The following is a 20374-nucleotide window of genomic DNA, read 5'->3' as shown; positions in this document are numbered from 1 at the left end:
AAATAGCAGCAAAATTCATGGCAAATCAAAGTTCTGGAGTAGCCAACCTAAGTATAGCTATCTGTCTAAAAGCAGGTAGGAATGGGGCCAGGTGTACTTCTCCCAGGAGGCCACTCCAAATCGTGTGGCTACAACTGAAAAGACCCTCTCCTGGGTACTCACTTGCTGTATCTCAGATGGTGTTGGGACTGCAAAGGAAGGCCACTGTGGAGTGGAGTTCCTGGACAGACTCATACTGGGGGGTTGGGTTGTCTTAAGGTATTCTGGTCCCAGGCCATTTAGGGTTTTAAAGATCAAAGCCAGAACCTTGAATTGAGCCTGAAAATAAACTGGTAACCAGTGAAGCTGGTGGAAGATTTTTGTAGTATCATTTGAACAGAACCCTCACAGCCACATTCTGAACAAGAGACTGCAAGACTCTGTTCCAATATAGTACTTTCCCCCACATTTTTCATTCACAGATTTTGTTTCGTTCATATTTCCATGGGTATCTCCCCATGGAGAGATGCTCCACTTTCTTGCACATTTGCACACTGCACACTGAATTGATATCCACATTAGCAAGGACTTTAAGGGGCAACAAAGTCATCCAGAACCTTTACAACCTCCTGACCTCCCTCATGGATGCATGTGTAGGTGTGGAAAGGAAGATGACAGTCATATAAACGGGGGCTCTACACACAGGACAGGTGCTAGATTTTTGCATACCCTTTTTATTGCATTTGTATCCTATTGCATGACTTTGATGCATGATTTATTCCTGTCAAATGCAGTGATAAATTTGTACACATGAATCTGTCAATCTGTATTTATTCATATCACACAAATAAAAACTAAACTGGCTCCTTCTAAGCTTATGGAAGCTTTTTAATGTTAAGAATAATTGAAATGTACTAACATTAAGAAATTAACATTAAGAACTGTGTACCAACGTTGGGTGGGCCAGTATTAAATAGTGTTACAGCTATATAAGTGAAAATCAACTGTTTGTATATTTATTTAAGGTGTTAAGTGGACAGATAAGTAGACAACCTGAAGCTGGCACCTCAGGAACTTGCCTAGTTGCCTGCTCCTAAATCTGACCCTGGGAATATACATCCCTAGGAAAAGTAGTAATGTCACGTTTTGCTAAAGCTACCACTTTTCCTGGGAATGAAATTGCAAAGTCAATGTTGATACTGGCCTCAAGTCTTAAAGGACAAACTTCAGCCTTAACTCTAATAGATGCTCTTCCAGGGTGGGTGGGTGACATTCTTGTTAGAAGCTGCAACTATGCTTTAGTACCTAGGGCCACTCACATTATGGAAAACTGGACTTCATCCCTGAAACCACAACCACTTCCTTTGTCATTTCATTATTACTAACAAAGAGCCCAGTATGTGGAGCCAATGAAATGTCACAAGGTGGAGATAACAACATTAAAGGTAGCTAGATCAGGCAGATGTATAATCTGATTAAAAGTACAGCTCAAGCGTTTAGCTGGTGCAGAAATTTGTAAACATTCTCCAAAGATGAAAACAATACTAACCCCGCTTACACACACTGTCTCTGCACTTTCATTTTTGGGAGACAGAAAGGGGGGGGGATCTGAGTTAGAAAACTAAGACTTTTTTGCAGTTTTCCTGCTTCCTAGAGGAAAGTTAAAATCCTCTAATGATTTTTCTAACCACCTAACTAATCAATGTAACTGATTAATGTAAGACAGCTGCTTATATCCAAGTAAATAAATTATTATTTGTAAAGTCTGTAGTAAGACTATGAATCCCTATGAAGGGATGGGAAACTTACCTACTAGATGGAGTAACTGCAGAATAGTGGCCCCCATCCACAGGGGTGCATGTTACCATTCTCTCATGATCAGCCTGAGTGCCATGTATTGGTTGGTTAGGAATCAAGGGCACTCCTCCATCCTTCCCTGGAACAATCAACTGGAGGAGAAAGGTATGACCAAATTAGACTTTTACTATTAGTTAAAGAAAACTTTAGGCTCTTTTATTTTCAAGTGTGTGATCGTTTGACTCGATGACAGGTAGCTGACATATGGGTTATATGTTATACTCATGATATAACAGCCTGGCTCTGCCTGTTAAGAACTTTGAAGGCTTCCTACCAACAGACAAAGACTGAGATGATCTCAGTCACTTATAGGAAAGTTGAGACAGGGAGAAATAGAAGAAATTAGCAGCTAAGGAAAGTGATAACTGGAAATGACTGATCAACAAAGAAAGCTGGCCCCATCTTACCATGGTTTGACTAGAATATCCTCCAGCTTCCTTTGTCTGTTGTCAGAAAGCCTTTAAATTTCTTAACAGGCAGAGCAGAGCTGCTTCTCATGTAGCTCAGCTCTGGCTGTACCTACAGGTAAAAGAGTAATCTTTGGACTGTGGCAAGGAAAGTGTAGGGAGATTTTTTTTAATAATTATTTTTCCTTGCCTTGACTTCAAATTTACTTGGATTTGTATCTTGCTCCATTATCAGTGCACATCAACAATAAAGGATTATAAAAGATACAGACACACTCATACTGTAATTTAAATAGGAATAAACCCCACATTTTTCACACTCTCTTGGATACCAATAAATAATCAGGCCACTAGAAGTCATATAAACAAGAAGGTCTCACAGCAGTTCAGGAAGATGCTCAGATTTCGTGAGTATTCCAAGAAGAAATCAAATTCTGTAATCCTGAGATGCCCACTCAGAACAAATCTGCATAATGTGTTGTAGTTACACACAGATGCACATGACAAAGAAATATCCTTGGTATGACATCTCAAGAGAAGATGGGGAAGTATGTGCTCTTACTTATGTGTCACTGCAATTATGTTTGGATAAATCTGGACTATGTTGATTTTCTGGATAACATCACTAGGTGATATCTTCACTCTTAAAAAAAAATGCCCCTAAAATCTCACTTCATGTTTACCTAAAGTATGAGACTAGCCTTCTTCAGCATTTTGTTAGCCTCAAGATCTTTTATAAGTATTATCCTAGCTCCTTTGTCAGGGGGATCTGAATGGATACAGAATCATGCCAACAGTTAAGGCATAGTGTTAGCGATGTACAAGACACATATAGTGGCCTCAAACTGCTCAGAATACCTGGTGAGGATGTGCAGCACTCAAACCGCCAGCAAAGACTACTGGGTAGCCGAGGTCAGTTGATCCAACTCCCAGGGCCGCAGGCTGATAGGAAAGACGAGAGCTGGAGAGCTAAGAAGTGAGAAGGGAAGGAAAGGGAAAGGAAGGGAAGGAAAGGGAAAACCCCACACAGTCTGAATAATTCTCAGAATTACTGGAAAAGGCCAGGAAAAGAAATCTGGTTTGCAGTATAATATACTAGGCTGGAACAGAGTTTGTCTGATACACACGCGCACACACAAAATCCTAGACGTATTTACTTAAAAGAAAAAGTTTCCATTGATTTCAGTGGAATTCACTTTCAAGCAGTGTGCACAATTACTAAGGACCAATTCCCAAGGCTGGAATTTGCTTTAAAATGACACACAGCACCTAAAAATGGTGAAGATGGCCTTAATATAGTTTGAAGGACTGAGTTGATAGTAGGAAGAAGTATGTTCACCCATAACATACTGGACAAGACAGCAATCACTTGAAAGCTGTTTTTATTACTTTATCTGTGAATTTCTTATACTGACTGTGTTTTATTGGAATGTTTCATATATATTATTGTTATATGTAACTTCATATTATTTTTCACTGTCTTTATTAAATAAATAGTGACCAAGTGGATGACTCTCTTTGCCTGCCACATGAAGGAGAGCATAAAGCCTCACATTCTGCATCTCTGTTACAGACTAAAAGGTTTCCAGAGCAGGAATTTTAGTCTTCAATACAGAAGTCCATCTGACAGCCAAAACCAAATCTGAGTTCCCAACAATTACTAACATTATTAAAAGGGGACAGTGGCACAGGATAGAAGCGACGCCTTGTTTACATGAAATCTCTTTTCCCAAAGCTTCTTACACAACCATAACCCTTGCGTTTAAAATTAAAATAATGCAGACATGCACAATGATTTGTGTAATTTATTTTGGGCATTCAACATGGTTTTTGGCAGAGTATACAGCAGCATGGTTGAAGTAGCCTCATATGCTTACTGGATGTTTCAACAGCTGAGTATAACTTATATCTCTCACTGTACCAATACCCAAACCAGTATGATTAAAAAGTCAGCACTGCAGAAGGAGGTCCCTCCAGCGACTAAGGTAAACAGCAGAAGGCACCTCCCACTGAAGGTCAAAGGCTGTTTCCCTGCTGCATGTTTTCCAGATTCATAAGGTCTTCCTAAATATCAAGGACTCTGTTTTCTGAAAGCTGAATATGATACAATTCTCACCCCTTCCAAGACAACATCAATTTTCTTAGGTCCTCATAAATGTTCTCAGTGAATATTTCTCACTGAGCATTTTACCTATTTGAGAAGACATCCCTTTCTCTTGTCTACACTTACTGTTACTTAAAAGTGGAGTGTTATATCCTAATCCTTTTACAGAGACATCATCAGATTGAAACCTAGGCTGGATTCCAAACAGCTTCAGCATATGCTGTAGGGTTTTGAGGCTCCTTCTTTCCAATTGTAGCTTTGCATAGTCCAACAAATAATTACTGCGGTAACTGGAATTAGTCTATGTGGGCAATCTTCCAGGGTGTGCATGCCAGTGGTGGGTGGGGCAAGAGACAACAGAGGCATGGACAGAGGCAAAAGTGGTCTGAGCAATGGATGTGGCTCTTGCTTTTGTACAATAGGCTATACTGAAGCCACACAAAACCCAGTAGCTTCTAAACGCACCATACTTCCATCTTCCATCCAGCCAAGTAGAAGCATTATCACAGTTCAAAACCAATTCCTGACACGTAACAGCACTCAAGGAGGCATGGAGCAGGGTCTTTGAGGGCTGTGGCCAGCCTGGAGGGGAAATGGCCCAGGGATAATTGCAAGGGCCATAGAGAGAAGCCCCCTGGATCTGAGGTTCCCCACCCCTGATACAGAAGAACAACTCTTGCTGAAGAATAATGACATCAGAGTTGGAAGGGACCTATAAGACCATCGAGTTCAACCCGCACTCAATGCAGGAATCCAAATTAAAGCATACCCGACAACTGGCTGTCTAGCTGCCGCTTGAATGCCTCCAGTGTGGGACAGCCCACTACCTCCGTAGGTCATTGCTTCCACTGTCGTACTGCTCTAAGTTAGGAAGTTTTTCCTGATGTTCAGTCGAAATTTGGCTTCCTGCAACCTGAGCCCATTATTCCGTGTCCTGCACTCTGGGACAATCAAATAGAGATCCTGGCCCTCCTCTAAGTGACAATATTTCAAGTACTTGAACAGTGCTATCATATCTCCCCTCAGTCTTCTCTTCTTAATGCTAAACATGCCGAGTTCTTTCAGTCTCTTCTCATAGGGCTTTGTTTCTAGTCCCCTTATCATCCTTGTTGCCCTCCTCTAAACCTGTTCCAGTTTGTCTGCATCCTTCTTAAAGGACATGAACATAAGAACATAAAAAAGCCTGCTGGATCTGGCCAGTGGCCCATCTAGTCCAGCATCCTGTTCTCACAGTGGCCAACCAGGTGCCTGGGGGAAGCCCGCAAGCAGGACCCGAGTGCAAGAACACTCTCCCCTCCTGAGGCTTCCGGCAACTGGTTTTCAGAAGCATGCTGCCTCTGACTAGGGTGGCAGAGCACAGCCATCATGGCTAGTAGCCATTGATAGCCCTGTCCTCCATGAATTTGTCTAATCTTCTTTTAAAGCCGTCCAAGCTGGTGGCCATTACTGCATCTTGTGGGAGCAAATTCCATAGTTTAACTATGCGCTGAGTAAAGAAGTACTTCCTTTTGTCTGTTCTGAATCTTCCAACATTCAGCTTCTTTGAATGTCCACGAGTTCTAGTATTATGAGAGGGAGAAAAACTTTTCTCTATCCACTTTCTCAATGCCATGCATAATTTTATACACTTCTATCATGTCTCCTCTGACCCGCCTTTTCTCTAAACTAAAAAGCCCCAAATGCTGCAACCTTTCCTCATAAGGGAGTCGCTCCATCCCCTTGATCATTCTGGTTGCCCTCTGATGAACCTTTTCCAACTCTATAATATCTTTTTTGAGATGAGGTGACCAGAACTGTACACAGTATTCCAAATGCAGCCGCACCATAGATTTATACAACGGCATTATGATATCGGCTGTTTCATTTTCAATACCTTTCCTAATTATCCCTAGCATAGAATTTGCCTTTTTTACAGCTGCCGCACACTGGGTCGACATTTTCATCGTGCTGTCCGCTACAACCCAGAGGTCTCTCTCCTGGTCTGTCACAGCCAGTTCAGACCCCATGAGCGTATATGTGAAATTAAGATTTTTTGCTCCAATATGCATACTTTTACACTTGTTTATATTGAATTGCATTTGCCATTTTTCCGCCCATTCACTCAGTTCGGAGAGGTCTTTTTGGAGCTCTTCGCAATCCCTTTTCGTTTTAACAACCCTGAACAATTTAGTGTCGTCAGCAAACATGGCCACTTCACTGCTCACTCCTAATTCTAGGTCATTAATGAACAAGTTGAAAAGTACAGGTCCTGATACCAATCCTTGAGGGACTCCACTTTCTACAGCCCTCCATTGGGAGAACTGTCCATTTATTCCTACTCTCTGCTTTCTGCTTCTTAACCAATTCATTGTCCACAAAAGGGCTTCTCCTCTTATTCCATGACTGCTAAGCTTCCTCAGAAGTCTTTGGTGAGGTACCTTGTCAAAAGCTTTTTGAAAGTCTAAGTACACTATGTCCACTGGATCACCTCTATCTATATGCTTGTTGACACTCTCAAAGAATTCTAATAGGTTACTGAGACAGGACTTTCCCTTGCAGAAGCCATGCTGGCTCTGCTTCAGCAAGGCTTGTTCTTCTATGTGCTTAGTTAATCTAGCTTTAATCATACTTCCTACCAGTTTTCCAGGGACAGAAGTTAAGCTAACTGGCCTGTAATTTCCGGGATCCCCCCTGGATCCCTTTTTGAAGATTGGCGTTACATTTGCCACTTTCCAGTCCTCAGGCACGAAGGAGGACCTGAGGGACAAGTTACATATTTTAGTTAGCAGATCAGCAATTTCACATTTGAGTTCTTTGAGAACTCTCGGGTGGATGCCATCTGGGCCCGGTGATTTGTCAGTTTTTATATTGTCAATTAAGCCTAGAACTTCCTCTCTCGTTACCACTATTTGTTAGTTCCTCAGAATCCCTTCCTGCAAACGTTAGTTCAGGTTCAGGGATCTGCCCTATGTCTTCCACTGTGAAGACAGATGCAAAAAAATCATTTAGCTTCTCTGCAATCTCCTTATCGTTCTTTAGTACACCTTTGACTCCCTTATCATCCAAGGGTTCAATCGCCTCCCTAGATGGTCTCCTGCTTTGAATGTATTGACAGATTTTTTTGTTGTTGGTTTTTATGTTCTTAGCAATGTGCTTCTCAAATTCTTTGTAAGCATCCCTTATTGTCTTCTTGCATTTCTTTTGCCAGAGTTTGTGTTCCTTTTTATTTTCTTCGTTCGGACAAGACTTCCATTTTCTGAAGGATGACTTTTTGCCTCTAAGAGCTTCCTTGACTTTGCTCATTAACCATGCTGGCATCTTCTTGGTCCTGGTGGTACCTTTTCTGATCTGCGGTATGCACTCCAGTTGAGTTTCTAATATAGTGTTTTTAAACAACTTCCAAGCATTTTCGAGTGATGTGACCCTCTGGACTTTTTTCAGCTTTCTTTTTACCAATCCCCTCATTTTTGTGACGTTTCCTCTTTTGAAGTCAAATGTGACCGTGTTGGATTTTCTTGGCAATTGGCCATTTACATGTATGTTTAATTTAATAGCACTATGGTCACTGCTCCCAATCGGTTCCACAACACTTACATCTCGCACCAGGTCCTGGTCCCCACTGAGGATTAAGTCCAGGGTTGCCGTCCCTCTGGTCGGTTCCATGACCAACTGGTCTAGGGCATAGTCATTTAGAATATCTAGACATTTTGCTTCTTTGTCATGGCTGGAACACGTATGTGGCCAGTCTATATCCGGGTAGTTGAAGTCACCCATTACTACCACATTTCCTAGTTTGGATGCTTCCTCAATTTCATATCTCATCTCCAGGTCTCCCAGAGCATTTTGATCAGGGGGATGATAGATCATTCCCAGTATTAAATCCCTCCTGGGTGTCGTGTCCAGGACTGGACTCAGGAATCACACCAGTCGATGAAAGCAATTCAGTTTTTATTAATGTAATATCCAGACAGAGACTACGTCTCCTCATGAAGCAACACAATACACGTGTCCTGCGACATGCAAGAGAGTTGACAGAACAAGGAATTCCCGCCCCCCCTTATCCTTTTTAAGGGGGCTTTCTGGCGCGAATTCTCTCACTCCGCCTTAGGACAATTTCTTCCCCGCCCCTTCTCTCTCTCCCCCTGACTCGTTTTTCCCTTCTCCGGGTTCGTGGTGAGGGTGGAAGTTCTGCCTCCCCCTCCTCTTCTGAAGATTCTGTTTCTGGGATAAGAGAAAGGGGGGGTGAGCGTCATGCCCATCAGGCTGACTTTTCCCTGGCTGAGGAGGGAGTGGAATCCCCCTTCCTTCTTGGTCTAACGGCTCTGGCTCAGTGAGGGGGGTAAGCGTGGGAAATTACTAAGTAGTGTCTGTAACTTTGTCTGCTGGAGTTTCAAGGCCTCTGCGGTCGCTGGGCAACACTATCTCTGAGAGTTCTCCCTCCCCCTCTTCACCCAGCTCTGAGAAAGTGATCTCCTGCTCATCCTCTGAAGTGCTAGGGTCCCAATCCTGCATCCTGACACCATCCCCTCTCTCATGCTGTGCCCCCCCCACCTGTCGGTTTCGGACGATGGGGAAACTGTTTATGGAATTCTTCCACTAAATCTGGGGGATGCACATCCCTTTCATTTTCCCAAGATCTGTCAGCTGGCCCATAACCCTTCTAGTGAATTAAGTACTGTAATTGATTATGCCTCCTTCTGGAATCCAGAATCTGTTCCACTTCAAACTCCGGCTGTCCCCCTACTAGAATGGGTGCTCCCGGAACTTCCGGTGGCCGTAACTCGCTGGGAGGGGCTGCTTTCGTTAACAAAGAGCGATGAAACACGGGATGGATTTTGAAGGTAGCAGGCAATTTCAGTCTATAGGCCACGGGATTGATTTGTGCCTCCACTTCGAAAGGCCCCCGTTTCCTGTCTTGCAGCTTCCTACACTTGCCTGGCATCTGAAGGAAGCGGGTGGACAGCCATACCTGATCTCCTGGCTGGAGGGAGGCCCCCTCTCTTCGATGTTGGTCAGCAATTCTTTTGTACTCTAGTTTGGCCTCGTTTAATTGCTGTTTAAGCACCTGCTGCACGGCCTGTAATTCCTGCAGAAATTCTCCTGCTGCAGGCACCAAAACATTTGATGCACTACTAGGGAATGCCTTGGGATGGAACCCATAATTAGCAAAGAAGGGTGTCTGTCCAGTGCTAGTATGCAAGGAGTTATTATAGGCAAACTCTGCAAAATGCAAATAGGAAACCCAGTCATTTTGTTGATACGAAACATAACAACGTAAATACCTTTCCAAGACCGCGTTCAGCCTTTCCATCTGCCCGTCCGTCTGAGGATGATGAGCAGAAGAAAGTTTTAACTCCGTCTGCAACTGCTTCCAAACTGCTCTCCAAAACTTAGCTGTGAACTGGGTTCCTCAATCTGAGACTAAACTGTTTGGCAGCCCATGTAAACGGTAAATTTCCTTTATGAACAACTTGGCTGTTTCTTTAGCTTCTAAGGCCCCTGGGCAAGGGAGGAAATGCGCCATTTTTGTGAGGGAATCCACTATGACTAAGGATGGCCGTCATTCCTTGGGACCTCGGCAAATCAGTTATAAAATCCATGGATAAATCTTTCCAGGGTTCATGCGGAGTAGGGAGGGGCTCCAACAATCCGGTAGGCCTTCCCGTCCCTGTTTTTGCTCGCATACAGACAGCACAGGATTTTACGTAGTTCTCAATGTCTCTGCGCATTTGAGGCCACCAAAAGTCCTTGGCTACATTCTGTATGGTCTTAAAGATGCCAAAGTGTCCCGCTGTGACGGAGTCATGACATTGACGCAGGATTCTGAGTCTTAGCTCACCCTTCAGCACATATCTGGCGGTGTTACGCCACAACAGCCCATCTTCCAATGGAAGTTTACTTCTGGTCCCTGGCTCTGTTCCATCTCCTGAATGTACTGTTGTGTGTATGGATCCTCCTTTTGTGCCTTTCTGAGCTCCTCTTCCCAAGAAGGTTGACATGATCCCAACACCAGTTTCTCTGGTGGAACCACATACTGGGGTTGGTTGTCAATCTCACCTCCTTTGTATTGTGGCTGTCTGGACAGGGCATCTGCTCTCTGATTTTTTTCATGGGCATGGTAAGTAATCTTGAAGTTAAACCTGGTAAAAAACTGCGACCAACGTATCTGCCTCTGGTTCAACTTCCGGGCCGCCTGTAGACTCTCCAGGTTCTTGTGATCTGAACGTACTTCTATCTGATGTTGAGCCCCCTCTAAGTATTGCCTCCAATTTTGAAAAGAATCCTTAATGGCTCCCACACTGTATAGTTCCTCTCAGCATCCTTCAGTTTTCTGGAGAAGTACGCGCAAGGGTGTAGCTCTGTTCCTTCCCCATTCCCCTGTAAGAGGACCCCCCCGATGGCAAAGTCTGAAGCATCTGCTTCCACAACGAAAGGGCGGGTAGGGTCAGCGAAGCGCAAGATGGGCTCAGAGGAAAACTTTACCTTCAACTCCTCAAAGGCTCTTGCAGCGTCCTCTGTCCATTGAAATTTTCTCTTCCCCCTTAAGCAGTCAGTGAGAGGGGATGTTAACTTGGAGAAACTTGGAATAAACTTTCTGTAGTAGTTGGCAAATCCCAAAAAACGTTGTACATTCTTTTTAGTGGCTGGTTGTCCCCAATCCAGTATACAACTCACTTTTTCTGGATCCATTTCCACTCCTTCAGCTGAGATGCGATACCCAAGGAAGTCCAAAGACTTGAGGTCAAATCCACATTTCTCTAGCTTAGCATACAGATGATTCTCTCTCAGTCTTCTCAACACAGTTTTCACATGCTGATCATGGTCTTCTTGGTTCTTTGAGAACACCAGGATATCATCTAAGTAACAGATTACGTACGTGTCCAAAAGGTCTCTAAACACGTTGTTCATGAACTTTTGAAACACGCCTGGGCTTCCACAAAGCCCGAATGGCATCACCAGATATTCAAACTGACCATAAGAGGTCAAAAACCCTGTTTTCCATTCATCGCCCTCCCTCATTCTGATCAGATTGTATGCCCCTCGTAAGTCCAGTTTTGTGAAGATTTTTGCAGAGCGCAGTCGGTCTAGCAGCTCTGAGGTCAGGGGCAGCGGATAGCTGTTAGGGATGGTGATTTGATTCAATGCACGGTAATCATTGCAAGGCCTGAGCTCCCCCCCTTCTTCTTCACAAACAGGGGCGCTCCAGCGGGGGACTGTGAGGTACGTATGAATCCTCGCTTCAGTTTTTTTTTTCAGGAATTCCTTCAGGGCCTCTCTCTCTTTCTCTGTGAGACAATAAACTCTTCCCGATGGAATGCTGGCTCCTAGCACTAAATCAATCGCACAGTCATAAGGGCGGTGGGGAGGTAACGTCTCTGCCTCTTTTTCATCGAATACATCTCTAAATTCTCCATACTTCGAGGGGAGGGTTACCTGCTCGATCTCCTGCACTGCTCCAGCCAACGTGTCGGGTTTTTCTTCCGCCTGACAGTTTTCCTGGCAATACTGAGAAGTGAACCACACCACAGCGTCCTTCCACTTTATCTGTGGGTCGTGCTTGACTAACCAGGGCATTCCGAGGATTACATCAAAGGTCAAAAGGTCTGTTACATACAACAAAATGAACTCTTCGTGCCCCGGGATTTGCAGTTTCAATTTCTCTGTTGCTCTCGTTACCCCCCCCTCCTTTCAGGGGCCTCCCATCTATGGTCTCCACCGGCAAGAGGGTGTCCAGTTTCCATTGGGAAATTCCATAACGCTTTGCTAGCTCTGCTCCACTATCAATTAACGCGGTGGAGTTAAACATTACTCCTTTGGAAGTTGTAATCCGAATTGGCCGTACCAAGACTCCTCTTGAAGGAGGTGTTGCCACCTGAGGCCCTTTGTCCACTGTAGCCCCCAGTCCACAGGCCTGTACATGGACTGGGTTCTCTAGTTTCCCGCCGGCTCTGTTTTTCCCCCTTTTAGTACACAATCTCTAGCCACATGGCCCGGTTTTGAACAATAGAAGCATAAACGTTCTTTACGACACCTCTCCCTTTCTTCTTCCGACAGCTTCGGCCTGGCCCCTCCCTGTCCCTCAGTCACATTGCCTGATGTTCCTGGGGTCGGAAGGGTCTTACTGCAAGATGCTGAAACCAAATATCTCTGGACCTCCTGTTTCTTTTCCAGGCGCCTTCCTTCCAACCGATGGTCGATCTGTAGGCATAGCCGAATCAGTCCAGGCAAATTATTTGGGGGGGGGAGGCTCTAGCCAATTCATCCAGGACTTCAGAGCTCAGTCCACTCCTATACAAAGCTGAATCATTATAACCAGTTTCCTGGGACAAAATTTTAAAAGCGTTGGTGTACTCTGACACCGTTCCTTTCCCTTGCTCCAAGGCCCCCAACTGCCTGGCCACCGTCGCCGCCCTTTGAGGGTCCTGGAACATCTCAGTCATGGCTCGCATAAAGTCTCTATACCTTCCCAGAAGGCCATCCTTTCTGACCAGGTACGGAGTTACCCACTTGGCAGCTTCTCCTTCCAAGAGACTAATGACGAACGCCACCTTGGCAACATCACTGGGAAACTCTGCGTTTCTGATGTCCAAATACAATTCACACTGAGCCACGAAGGTAGAAAGCTGCTCACTCTGTCCCGCATATTTAGGTGGTAATCCTATAGGGATCTTCACCACAGCTGCCGGAGGGGCTGCTCGCATCTGATCTACTGTGGTTCTCAGGGCCTGATTGTCAGTCTTCAAAGTCCTGACAGCCGCTAACAAGGTTTGAACATCTGCCTGTAAATCCGCCACATTGGTCCTCAGCAGTCTCACTTCTTCCGTCTCAGAAGTGGGATTTGTTCCCCCTGCTCCCTTCTCCATCTTGTCGTGTTCAAGCGGTGGGAGCGTTGAGGGTGAAGTTGGTGGTTCTGTCAATCTGTCGTGTCCAGGGCTGGACTCAGGAATCACACCAGTCGATGAAAGCAATTCAGTTTTTATTAGTGTAATATCCAGACACAGACTACGTCTCCTCATGAAGCAACACAATACACGTGTCCTGCGACATGCAAGAGAGTTGACAGAACAAGGAATTCCCGCCCCCCCTTATCCTTTTTAAGGGGGCTTTCTGGCACGAATTCTCTCACTCCGCCTTAGGACAATTTCAGGCTGACTTTTCCCTGGCTGAGGAGGGAGTGGAATCCCCCCTCCTTCTTGGTCTAACGGCTTTGGCTCAGTGAGGGGGGTAAGTGTGGGAAATTCCTGAGTAGTGTCTGTAACTTTGTCTGCTGGAGTTTCAAGGCCTCTGCGGTCGCTGGGCAACACTATCTCTGAGAGTTCTCCCTCCCCCTCTTCACCCAGCTCTGAGAAAGTGATCTCCTGCTCATCCTCTGAAGTGCTAGGGTCCCAGTCCTGCATCCTGACACTGGGGCATGGTATCACCACCCACAACGATTCTGTGGAGGAGTCCGCCTCTTTTGGGGTTTCGAGCTTGCTGGATTCAATGCCTTCTTTCACGTACAGAGCGACTCTGCCACCAATACGTCCTTCCCTGTCCTTCTGATATAGTTTATATCCAGGGATGACTGTATCCCACTGGTTTTCTCCATTCCACCAGGTCTCCGTTATGCTCACTATATCAATGCTCCAGTTCTCCCATCTTGGTTCGGAGGCTCCTAGCATTAGTGTACAGACACTTTTAAGCAGTGTCTCTCTTCAAGTGTCTTTGGCACTTGTGGTTTGACGTATGGTAATTTTGCCCTTCTGAATTTATATCCTGTGCCCCTGCTCTCACAATGCCTACTTCTAGGCCTACCCCTTTTACAATTTCATCATTTCTTTGGTCTTTATCCCAGGGGGGAGGTTTACTCCGAACCGGACCTTCCTCAGCTCCTGTCGGGTTCCCCCCCTCAGTCAGTTTAAAAGCTGCTCTGAAACCTTTTTAATTTTAAGTGCCAGCAGTCTGGTTCCATTCTGGTTCAAGTGGAGCCTGTCCCTTTTGTACAAGCCTGGCTTGTCCCAAAATGTTCCCCAGGGCCTAACAAATCCAAACCCCTCCTCGCGACACCATCGTCTCATCCACGCATTGAGACTACAAAGCTGTGCTTGTCTGGCTGGTCCTGCGCATGGAACCAGTAGCATTTCAGAGAAAGCCACCTTGGAGGTCCTGGCTTTCAGCATCCTACCTAGCAACCTAAATTTTGCTTCCAGGACCTCACGGCTGCATTTCCCCATATCATTGGTGCCAATGTGCACCACAACCGCTTTGGAAACTATACTTCTGTAAATGCAGCCTAAAATAGCATTTGCCTTTTTTGCAGCCACATCACACTGCTCACTCATATTCAGCTTGTGATCACCAACAATTCCAAGATCCTTCTTGCATGTAGTATTGCTGAGCCAAATATTTCCCATCCTGTAACTGTGCACTTGGGTTTTTTGTCCCCTAGGTGTAAAACTTTGCACTTATCCCTGCTAAATTTCATTCTGTCGTTTTCAGCCAAATCACGTATCAAAAATCACATTGAATTCTATTTCTGTCTTCCAGGGTATTAGCTATCCCTCCCAATTTTGTATCATCTGCAAATTTGATAAGCTTCCACTGCACCTCCTCTTCCAAATCATTAACAAAAATGTTGAAGAGCACTGGGCCCAGGACCAAGCCCTGTGGTAACCCGCTTGTTACCTCCCCCGCCCCATTTTGTGAAGGAACCATTGATAAGCACTCTTTAAGTACAATTCTGTACCCAACTGTGGATCCACCTGATAGTTGTTCTATCAAGCCCACATTTAGCTAGCTTGCTGATCATGGGGCACTTTGTCAAAAGCTTTGCTGAAGTTGAGAGATATTAATTCCACAGCATTCTCACATTCTACCAGGGAGGCTACCAATAAAAAAGTGAGATAAGATTAGTCTGATGGAATGTGTTCTTGACATATCCATGTTGGCTTCTGGGTAATCACTGCATTGTTTTCAAGGTGCCACTTTATTATCTGCTCCAGAATTTTCTCAGGTACACTGGTCTGTAGTTCCCAGGTTCCTCCCTTTTGCCCTTTTTGAAAATAGGGACAACATTACCCCTCCTCCAGTCATCCGGCACTTCACCCATCCTCCACAATTTTGCAAAGATAATAGACAATGGTGCTAAGAGTTTTTCATCCAGTTCCTTCATTACACTAGGATGTGGTTCATCATATCCTAGAGATTTGAACTCATTCAAAGTGATTAGGTATTCCTTGACCATTTATCTATCAGTCTCAAGCTGCAATTCTACCCCTTCAACTTCACGTTTGTCTGGAGGGTCATAAACCCTCTTTTGGGAGAAGACTAAGCCAAAGTAGGAATTGAGCACTTCTACCTTTTCTTTGTCATCTGTTATAATTTTGCCATCCTCACTAAGTAACTGGACCACCACTTCTTTTCTTGTCTGTTACTATGGATGTACCTGAAAAAAGGCTTTTTTGTTCTTTTAGTATCCCTTGCTAACCTCAGCAGAAGAATCAGCTTGACGTCTGAAAATGTAAGTTCTATCCAGGGCTGAGGCTAAGGAGGGCAGGGGGGACACACAAATCCCTGGGGCCTGAACCACTGGAGGACTTGGACTGTGAAAAAACAAGCAATATAATACAAAATAAATGTTGGTATCTCAATAGACCAGAGACTGTTGCAAAATCTCAACATGTCCAAGTATTTTTGGATAACTTTTACAGAGAGTGGGACAGGGGGAGTGCGACCTTGTTCCTGCATCTTGATCTCTTGGTAGCTTTCGATATAATTGACACAGTATCCTTGTGAACCCATTTGGGGGCACCATGTTATGGTGGTTCCAGTCCTACCTACAGGACCGAGTCCAGAGAGTAGCGTTGAGTGATTGTTTTTCAGCCTGGCAGTGGGAGGGTGCAGGGTACCACCTTATCCCCAATGCTATTTAATATCTATATGAAGCTTCTGAGAGTGGTGTTTAGGGGTTTTGGGACAAGGTGTCACCAGTATGCTGATGACACTCAGCTCTATTTCTCCATAACATCTAAATCAGGAGAGGTTATGCGGGCCTGGACCAGGGCCTGGATACAGTGGTGGGATGGATAAAAGAAAATAAGCTGAGCTTGAACTCTGGCAAGATGGAGGCATTGTGGGTGAGTGGTTCTTGTGTCCAAGAAATTGGTCAATTGCCTGCCCTGGATGGGGTTGCACTCTCCCTGAAGGGGCAGATAAGCCGTCTGGGGGTGTTTCTGGATCCAGCTCTGTTACTGGAGGCCCAGGTAGTTTCAATGGCTAGAAGTGCTTTTTATCAGCTGTGCCTGGTAAGATAACTACAACTGTTCCCAAACCAGAATATCCTGGCCACAGTAGTTCAGGCATTGGTGACCAAGACTGGATTAATGCAGTGCATTCTGTGTAGGGCTTCCCTTGCACTTGACCCAGAAACTGCAGTTAGTGCAGAATTCTTTGAACAAATTGCTGATAGGTGTGAAATCTTGTCAGCATAACACATCTCTGCTCAAGGATCTGCACTAGTTGCTGATTTGTTACTGGGCCAAGTTCAAGGTGTTACTATTGGTATATAAGGCCTGTAACAGCTTGGGACCAGTTTACTTGTGGGACTACCTTACCTCATACATGCTCACTCGAGCACTTTGATCTGTGAAACTGGCACTGTTACAGGTGTCACACAATACTTGTTCTGCACTTTTAAGAAATTGTCTAATTACTTGTTTAACTGTTTTATCAATAATTTTAATTTTTTTGTAAACCACTTAGTTTTTTTTTACTATCCAACAATATAAAATTTTGTTAAATAAAAAAGTACCAATATTTATTAATATGGTTCAGATGCTGCAAAGTCAGAACTCGTTAACCATTCACAGAACAGTATTAACACTACTAATTAAGTAGTTTAGTAATGAGTACCACTAAAAAGGTTAAGTTTATTTATTTTTATCTGGGTTTGTGAACAGTAATTATTTCTAACAAACATATTAACTATTCCAATAAAATAAAATTGCCAATCTCATAATTCTTTATACAAATCTATGGTATGCCCCACCTGGATTCTGGTAGCCACATCTCAAAAACCAATATTGTGCAGAAAACAGCAACCAAAATGATGGAGGCATTGGAGCAACTCCCTATGAGGAAAAATTACAACATTTGGGGCGTTTAAGCTTAGAATAACGGCAAGTAAGGGGGGGCTTGATAGAGGAGAAAGTGGAGAAATAAGTTTTTCTTCTCTTATAATAAGAGAACTTGGGTTCATCCAATGAAGCTAAATGGTGAGGAAATCGTGACTAGATGAAGGAAATATTTCTTTACACAATGTGTAGTTGAACTATCAGATCCACTAGAAGATGTAGTGATTGTCAAAGACTTGTCCCTCTGGGGTCGCTTGTCCTTAGTTCTCCAAGGGGGGGTCTTTGCTTCTGAGAACAGTCCCACTCCTTTGGGGTGCTGCTTCCCAGGCAAACTCTCCCTCTTCCAGGAGTAATTACTTCCGTAGTAACTGCCACCACCCTTCTGGCTAGGTTCCTTTCTCTGAGGGAAGGGACGTCAGAGCCCAATGTGAATTCCAAGAGATTAACCCTCGTCAATTAACAGTAACAGTAGCGTTCAGCAGTCAAAGGTCTAGATTTAGAATCCTCAGTTCCAATCCAATGCACACCGTTTATAAAAGGATATTTTATTTAAACGTAAATGAGTTGGTATTTACAAAAGAGAGCAGTGGTTTGTTTCCTTAAAGATAATCCCCCACAGATGGGTTACACGAGGCACATTGGCATGACAAAAAGGGGAGAGGTTCAATTCAGACAAAGGAATACAACGAAAGTCTTTCTAAGCTAAGATCCTATACTTACAATAGAGTAGACACTATTCCTCCAGCAGAACAGCCGGGTTCCCAAACGGTCTCTGTCGTATGTCAGCAAGTCAAGGTAGATGGAAAGAGGGAACTAACTTTGGAAGTTTATCCTTCCTTTTTTATGGAGTTTAACAGTCACCAAAGCGGGGGGGGGGGAAGCAAACAGTCATCTCCCACCTCCGCAGGGGTCTACTCCTTTGAAGCCTTTGAAGATGAGGGACTTATCCAGCCTCACCCAGGGGTTCTGATCTACACACCCCTTCTTCCTGACTTCTAATCCTAGGAAGCTGATAAGGAATAATAGCTAGGGATCAGTTACATCCCCCTGCCCAGGTTGTAAATTGCCTGCCTGACACTGAGCTGCGGATCTCCCCCCCAGTAGGGAGTCCTAGGTAATCATGGGCTCCCAGAATCCTCTCTGGTGGCCCATTTCAGCTTGACCAAAGTTAGCTATTCTTGACAGTGATGGCCACCAACCTGGACAGCTTCAAAAATACCACTTGTTGGGAATCATAAGTAAGAGAACACCGTTCTGCTTGTGTGCTTCACATGGATATCTGGTTAGCCACTGTTAGAACAGAATGCTGGACTAGATAGGCCTTTAGTTTGATACAGCAGGACTTTACTTATTTCCTATGTTTTAAGAGCATCTCTCCACTCTGGTTTAGTTCTAGCTATCGGTAGATTTTTATTTAGAAAAAGCTGTATATGAATTGCATTAAAAATGCTAATAAGGATTTTTACTATTAGTAGGCCTGCCTGTATATAAAGGATATTTGAGAAAAGCTGTTGTTCAGCCTGCAGGCTGAAATGCGTTGGGCTTTGATATATTTTATACAGAAATTCATCTTTTTTATACACAAGAAATTATTAGATGCCTTTGTGCACAGAATAAAGCCATATCTTTCCAGCATTCTGGTTTTTGACCTCCTTTTTATATTTCCAGTGAATGCTTCACACTTTTTATCTTGTTAGACGGTACAAAATGTTCAGGTAGTTTATTTATTTATTTATTATTTGATTTATATCCTGCCCTTCCTCCCAGCAGGAGCCCAGGGAGGCAAACAATAACACTAAAAACACTTTAATTCATCATAAAAAGGCCTTAAAATACATTAAAACAAAACATTAAAAACATTTTTTTTTAAAAAGCTTTAAAAACATCTTTTTTTTAAAAAAAGGGTTAAAAACATTATTAAAGAAAACATATTAAAATCAATTCTAACACAGAAACAGACTGGGATACGTCTCAATTTAAAAGACTTGTTGAAAGAGGAAAGTCTTTGAAAGGTGCTGAAAAGATAGCAGAGATGGCGCCTGCCTAATATTTGAAAAAAATGGAAATGGGCTGCCTTCAAGTCGATCCTGACTTATGGCTACACTATGCATAAGGTTTTCATGGTAAGTGGTATTCAGAGGGGGTTTACCATTGCCTCCCTCTGAGGCTAGTCCTCCCCAGCTGGCTAGTCCTCCCCAGCTAGCTAGTCCTCCCCAGCTAGCTAGTCCTCCCCAGCTGGCTAGGGCCTGCTCAGCTTGCCACAGCTGCACAAGCCAGCCCCTTCCTTGTCCACAACTGCCAGCTGGGGGGCAACTGGGCTCCTTGGGACTATGCAGCTTGCCCACAGCTGCACAGGTGGCAGGGCATGTAACCACTGAGCTACTCACTGTGGGGGTGATCTTTAGCTGGCCCTTGACACCCAGGAGACATGAGCAGGGATTTGAACTCAAAGACTCTGGACTCCCAGCCAGGCTCTCCTCCCCACTGTGCTATACCAGCTGTCGCTTAATATTTAAGGGGAGGGAATTCCACAGGGTAGATGCCGCCACACTAAAGGTCCATTTCCTATATTGTGCAGAATGAACCTCCTGATAAGATGGTATCTGCAGGAGGCCCTCACCTGCAGACTGCAGTGATCGACTGGGTATATAAGGGGTAAGACGGTCTTTCAGGTATCCTGGTCCCAAGCTGTATAGGGCTTTGTACACCAAAACTAGAACCTTGAACTTGGCCCGGTAGCAAATGGGCAGCCAGTGCAATTCTTTCAGCAGCGGGGTGACATGTTGGCGATACCCTGCCCCAGTGAGCAGTCTTGCTGCCATATTTTGCACCAGCTGCAGCTTCCAGACCAACCTCAAGGGCAGCCCCACATAGAGTGCATTACAGTAATCCAGACTGGAGGTTACCAGTGCATGGACAACAGTGGTCAGGCTATC

At 44.4% G+C, this 20374-nt stretch overlaps 1 protein-coding gene across 4 annotated transcripts in view; it reads right to left on the bottom strand.

Moving 5' to 3' along the window:
- The window catches only part of ATG13 (autophagy related 13), a 68717-nt gene that overhangs the window by 19827 nt on the left and 28516 nt on the right, over positions 1-20374 (bottom strand). For 3 of the 4 annotated variants that reach the window (XM_061610894.1, XM_061610893.1, XM_061610895.1), the window contains 2 exons: positions 3102-3212; positions 1789-1928 (listed from right to left, as the gene is read on the bottom strand). In XM_061610894.1, the coding sequence (XP_061466878.1) occupies positions 1789-1928; positions 3102-3212 (251 nt within the window). The remainder of the gene's footprint in view (positions 1-1788; positions 1929-3101; positions 3213-20374) is intronic. The other variant, XM_061610896.1, reaches the window with a different exon arrangement.

Source organism: Rhineura floridana, chromosome 2, assembly GCF_030035675.1.
Source record: "Rhineura floridana isolate rRhiFlo1 chromosome 2, rRhiFlo1.hap2, whole genome shotgun sequence".
Lineage (NCBI taxonomy): Eukaryota > Metazoa > Chordata > Lepidosauria > Squamata > Rhineuridae > Rhineura > Rhineura floridana.
This window is presented reverse-complemented; position numbering and strand designations above follow the sequence as displayed.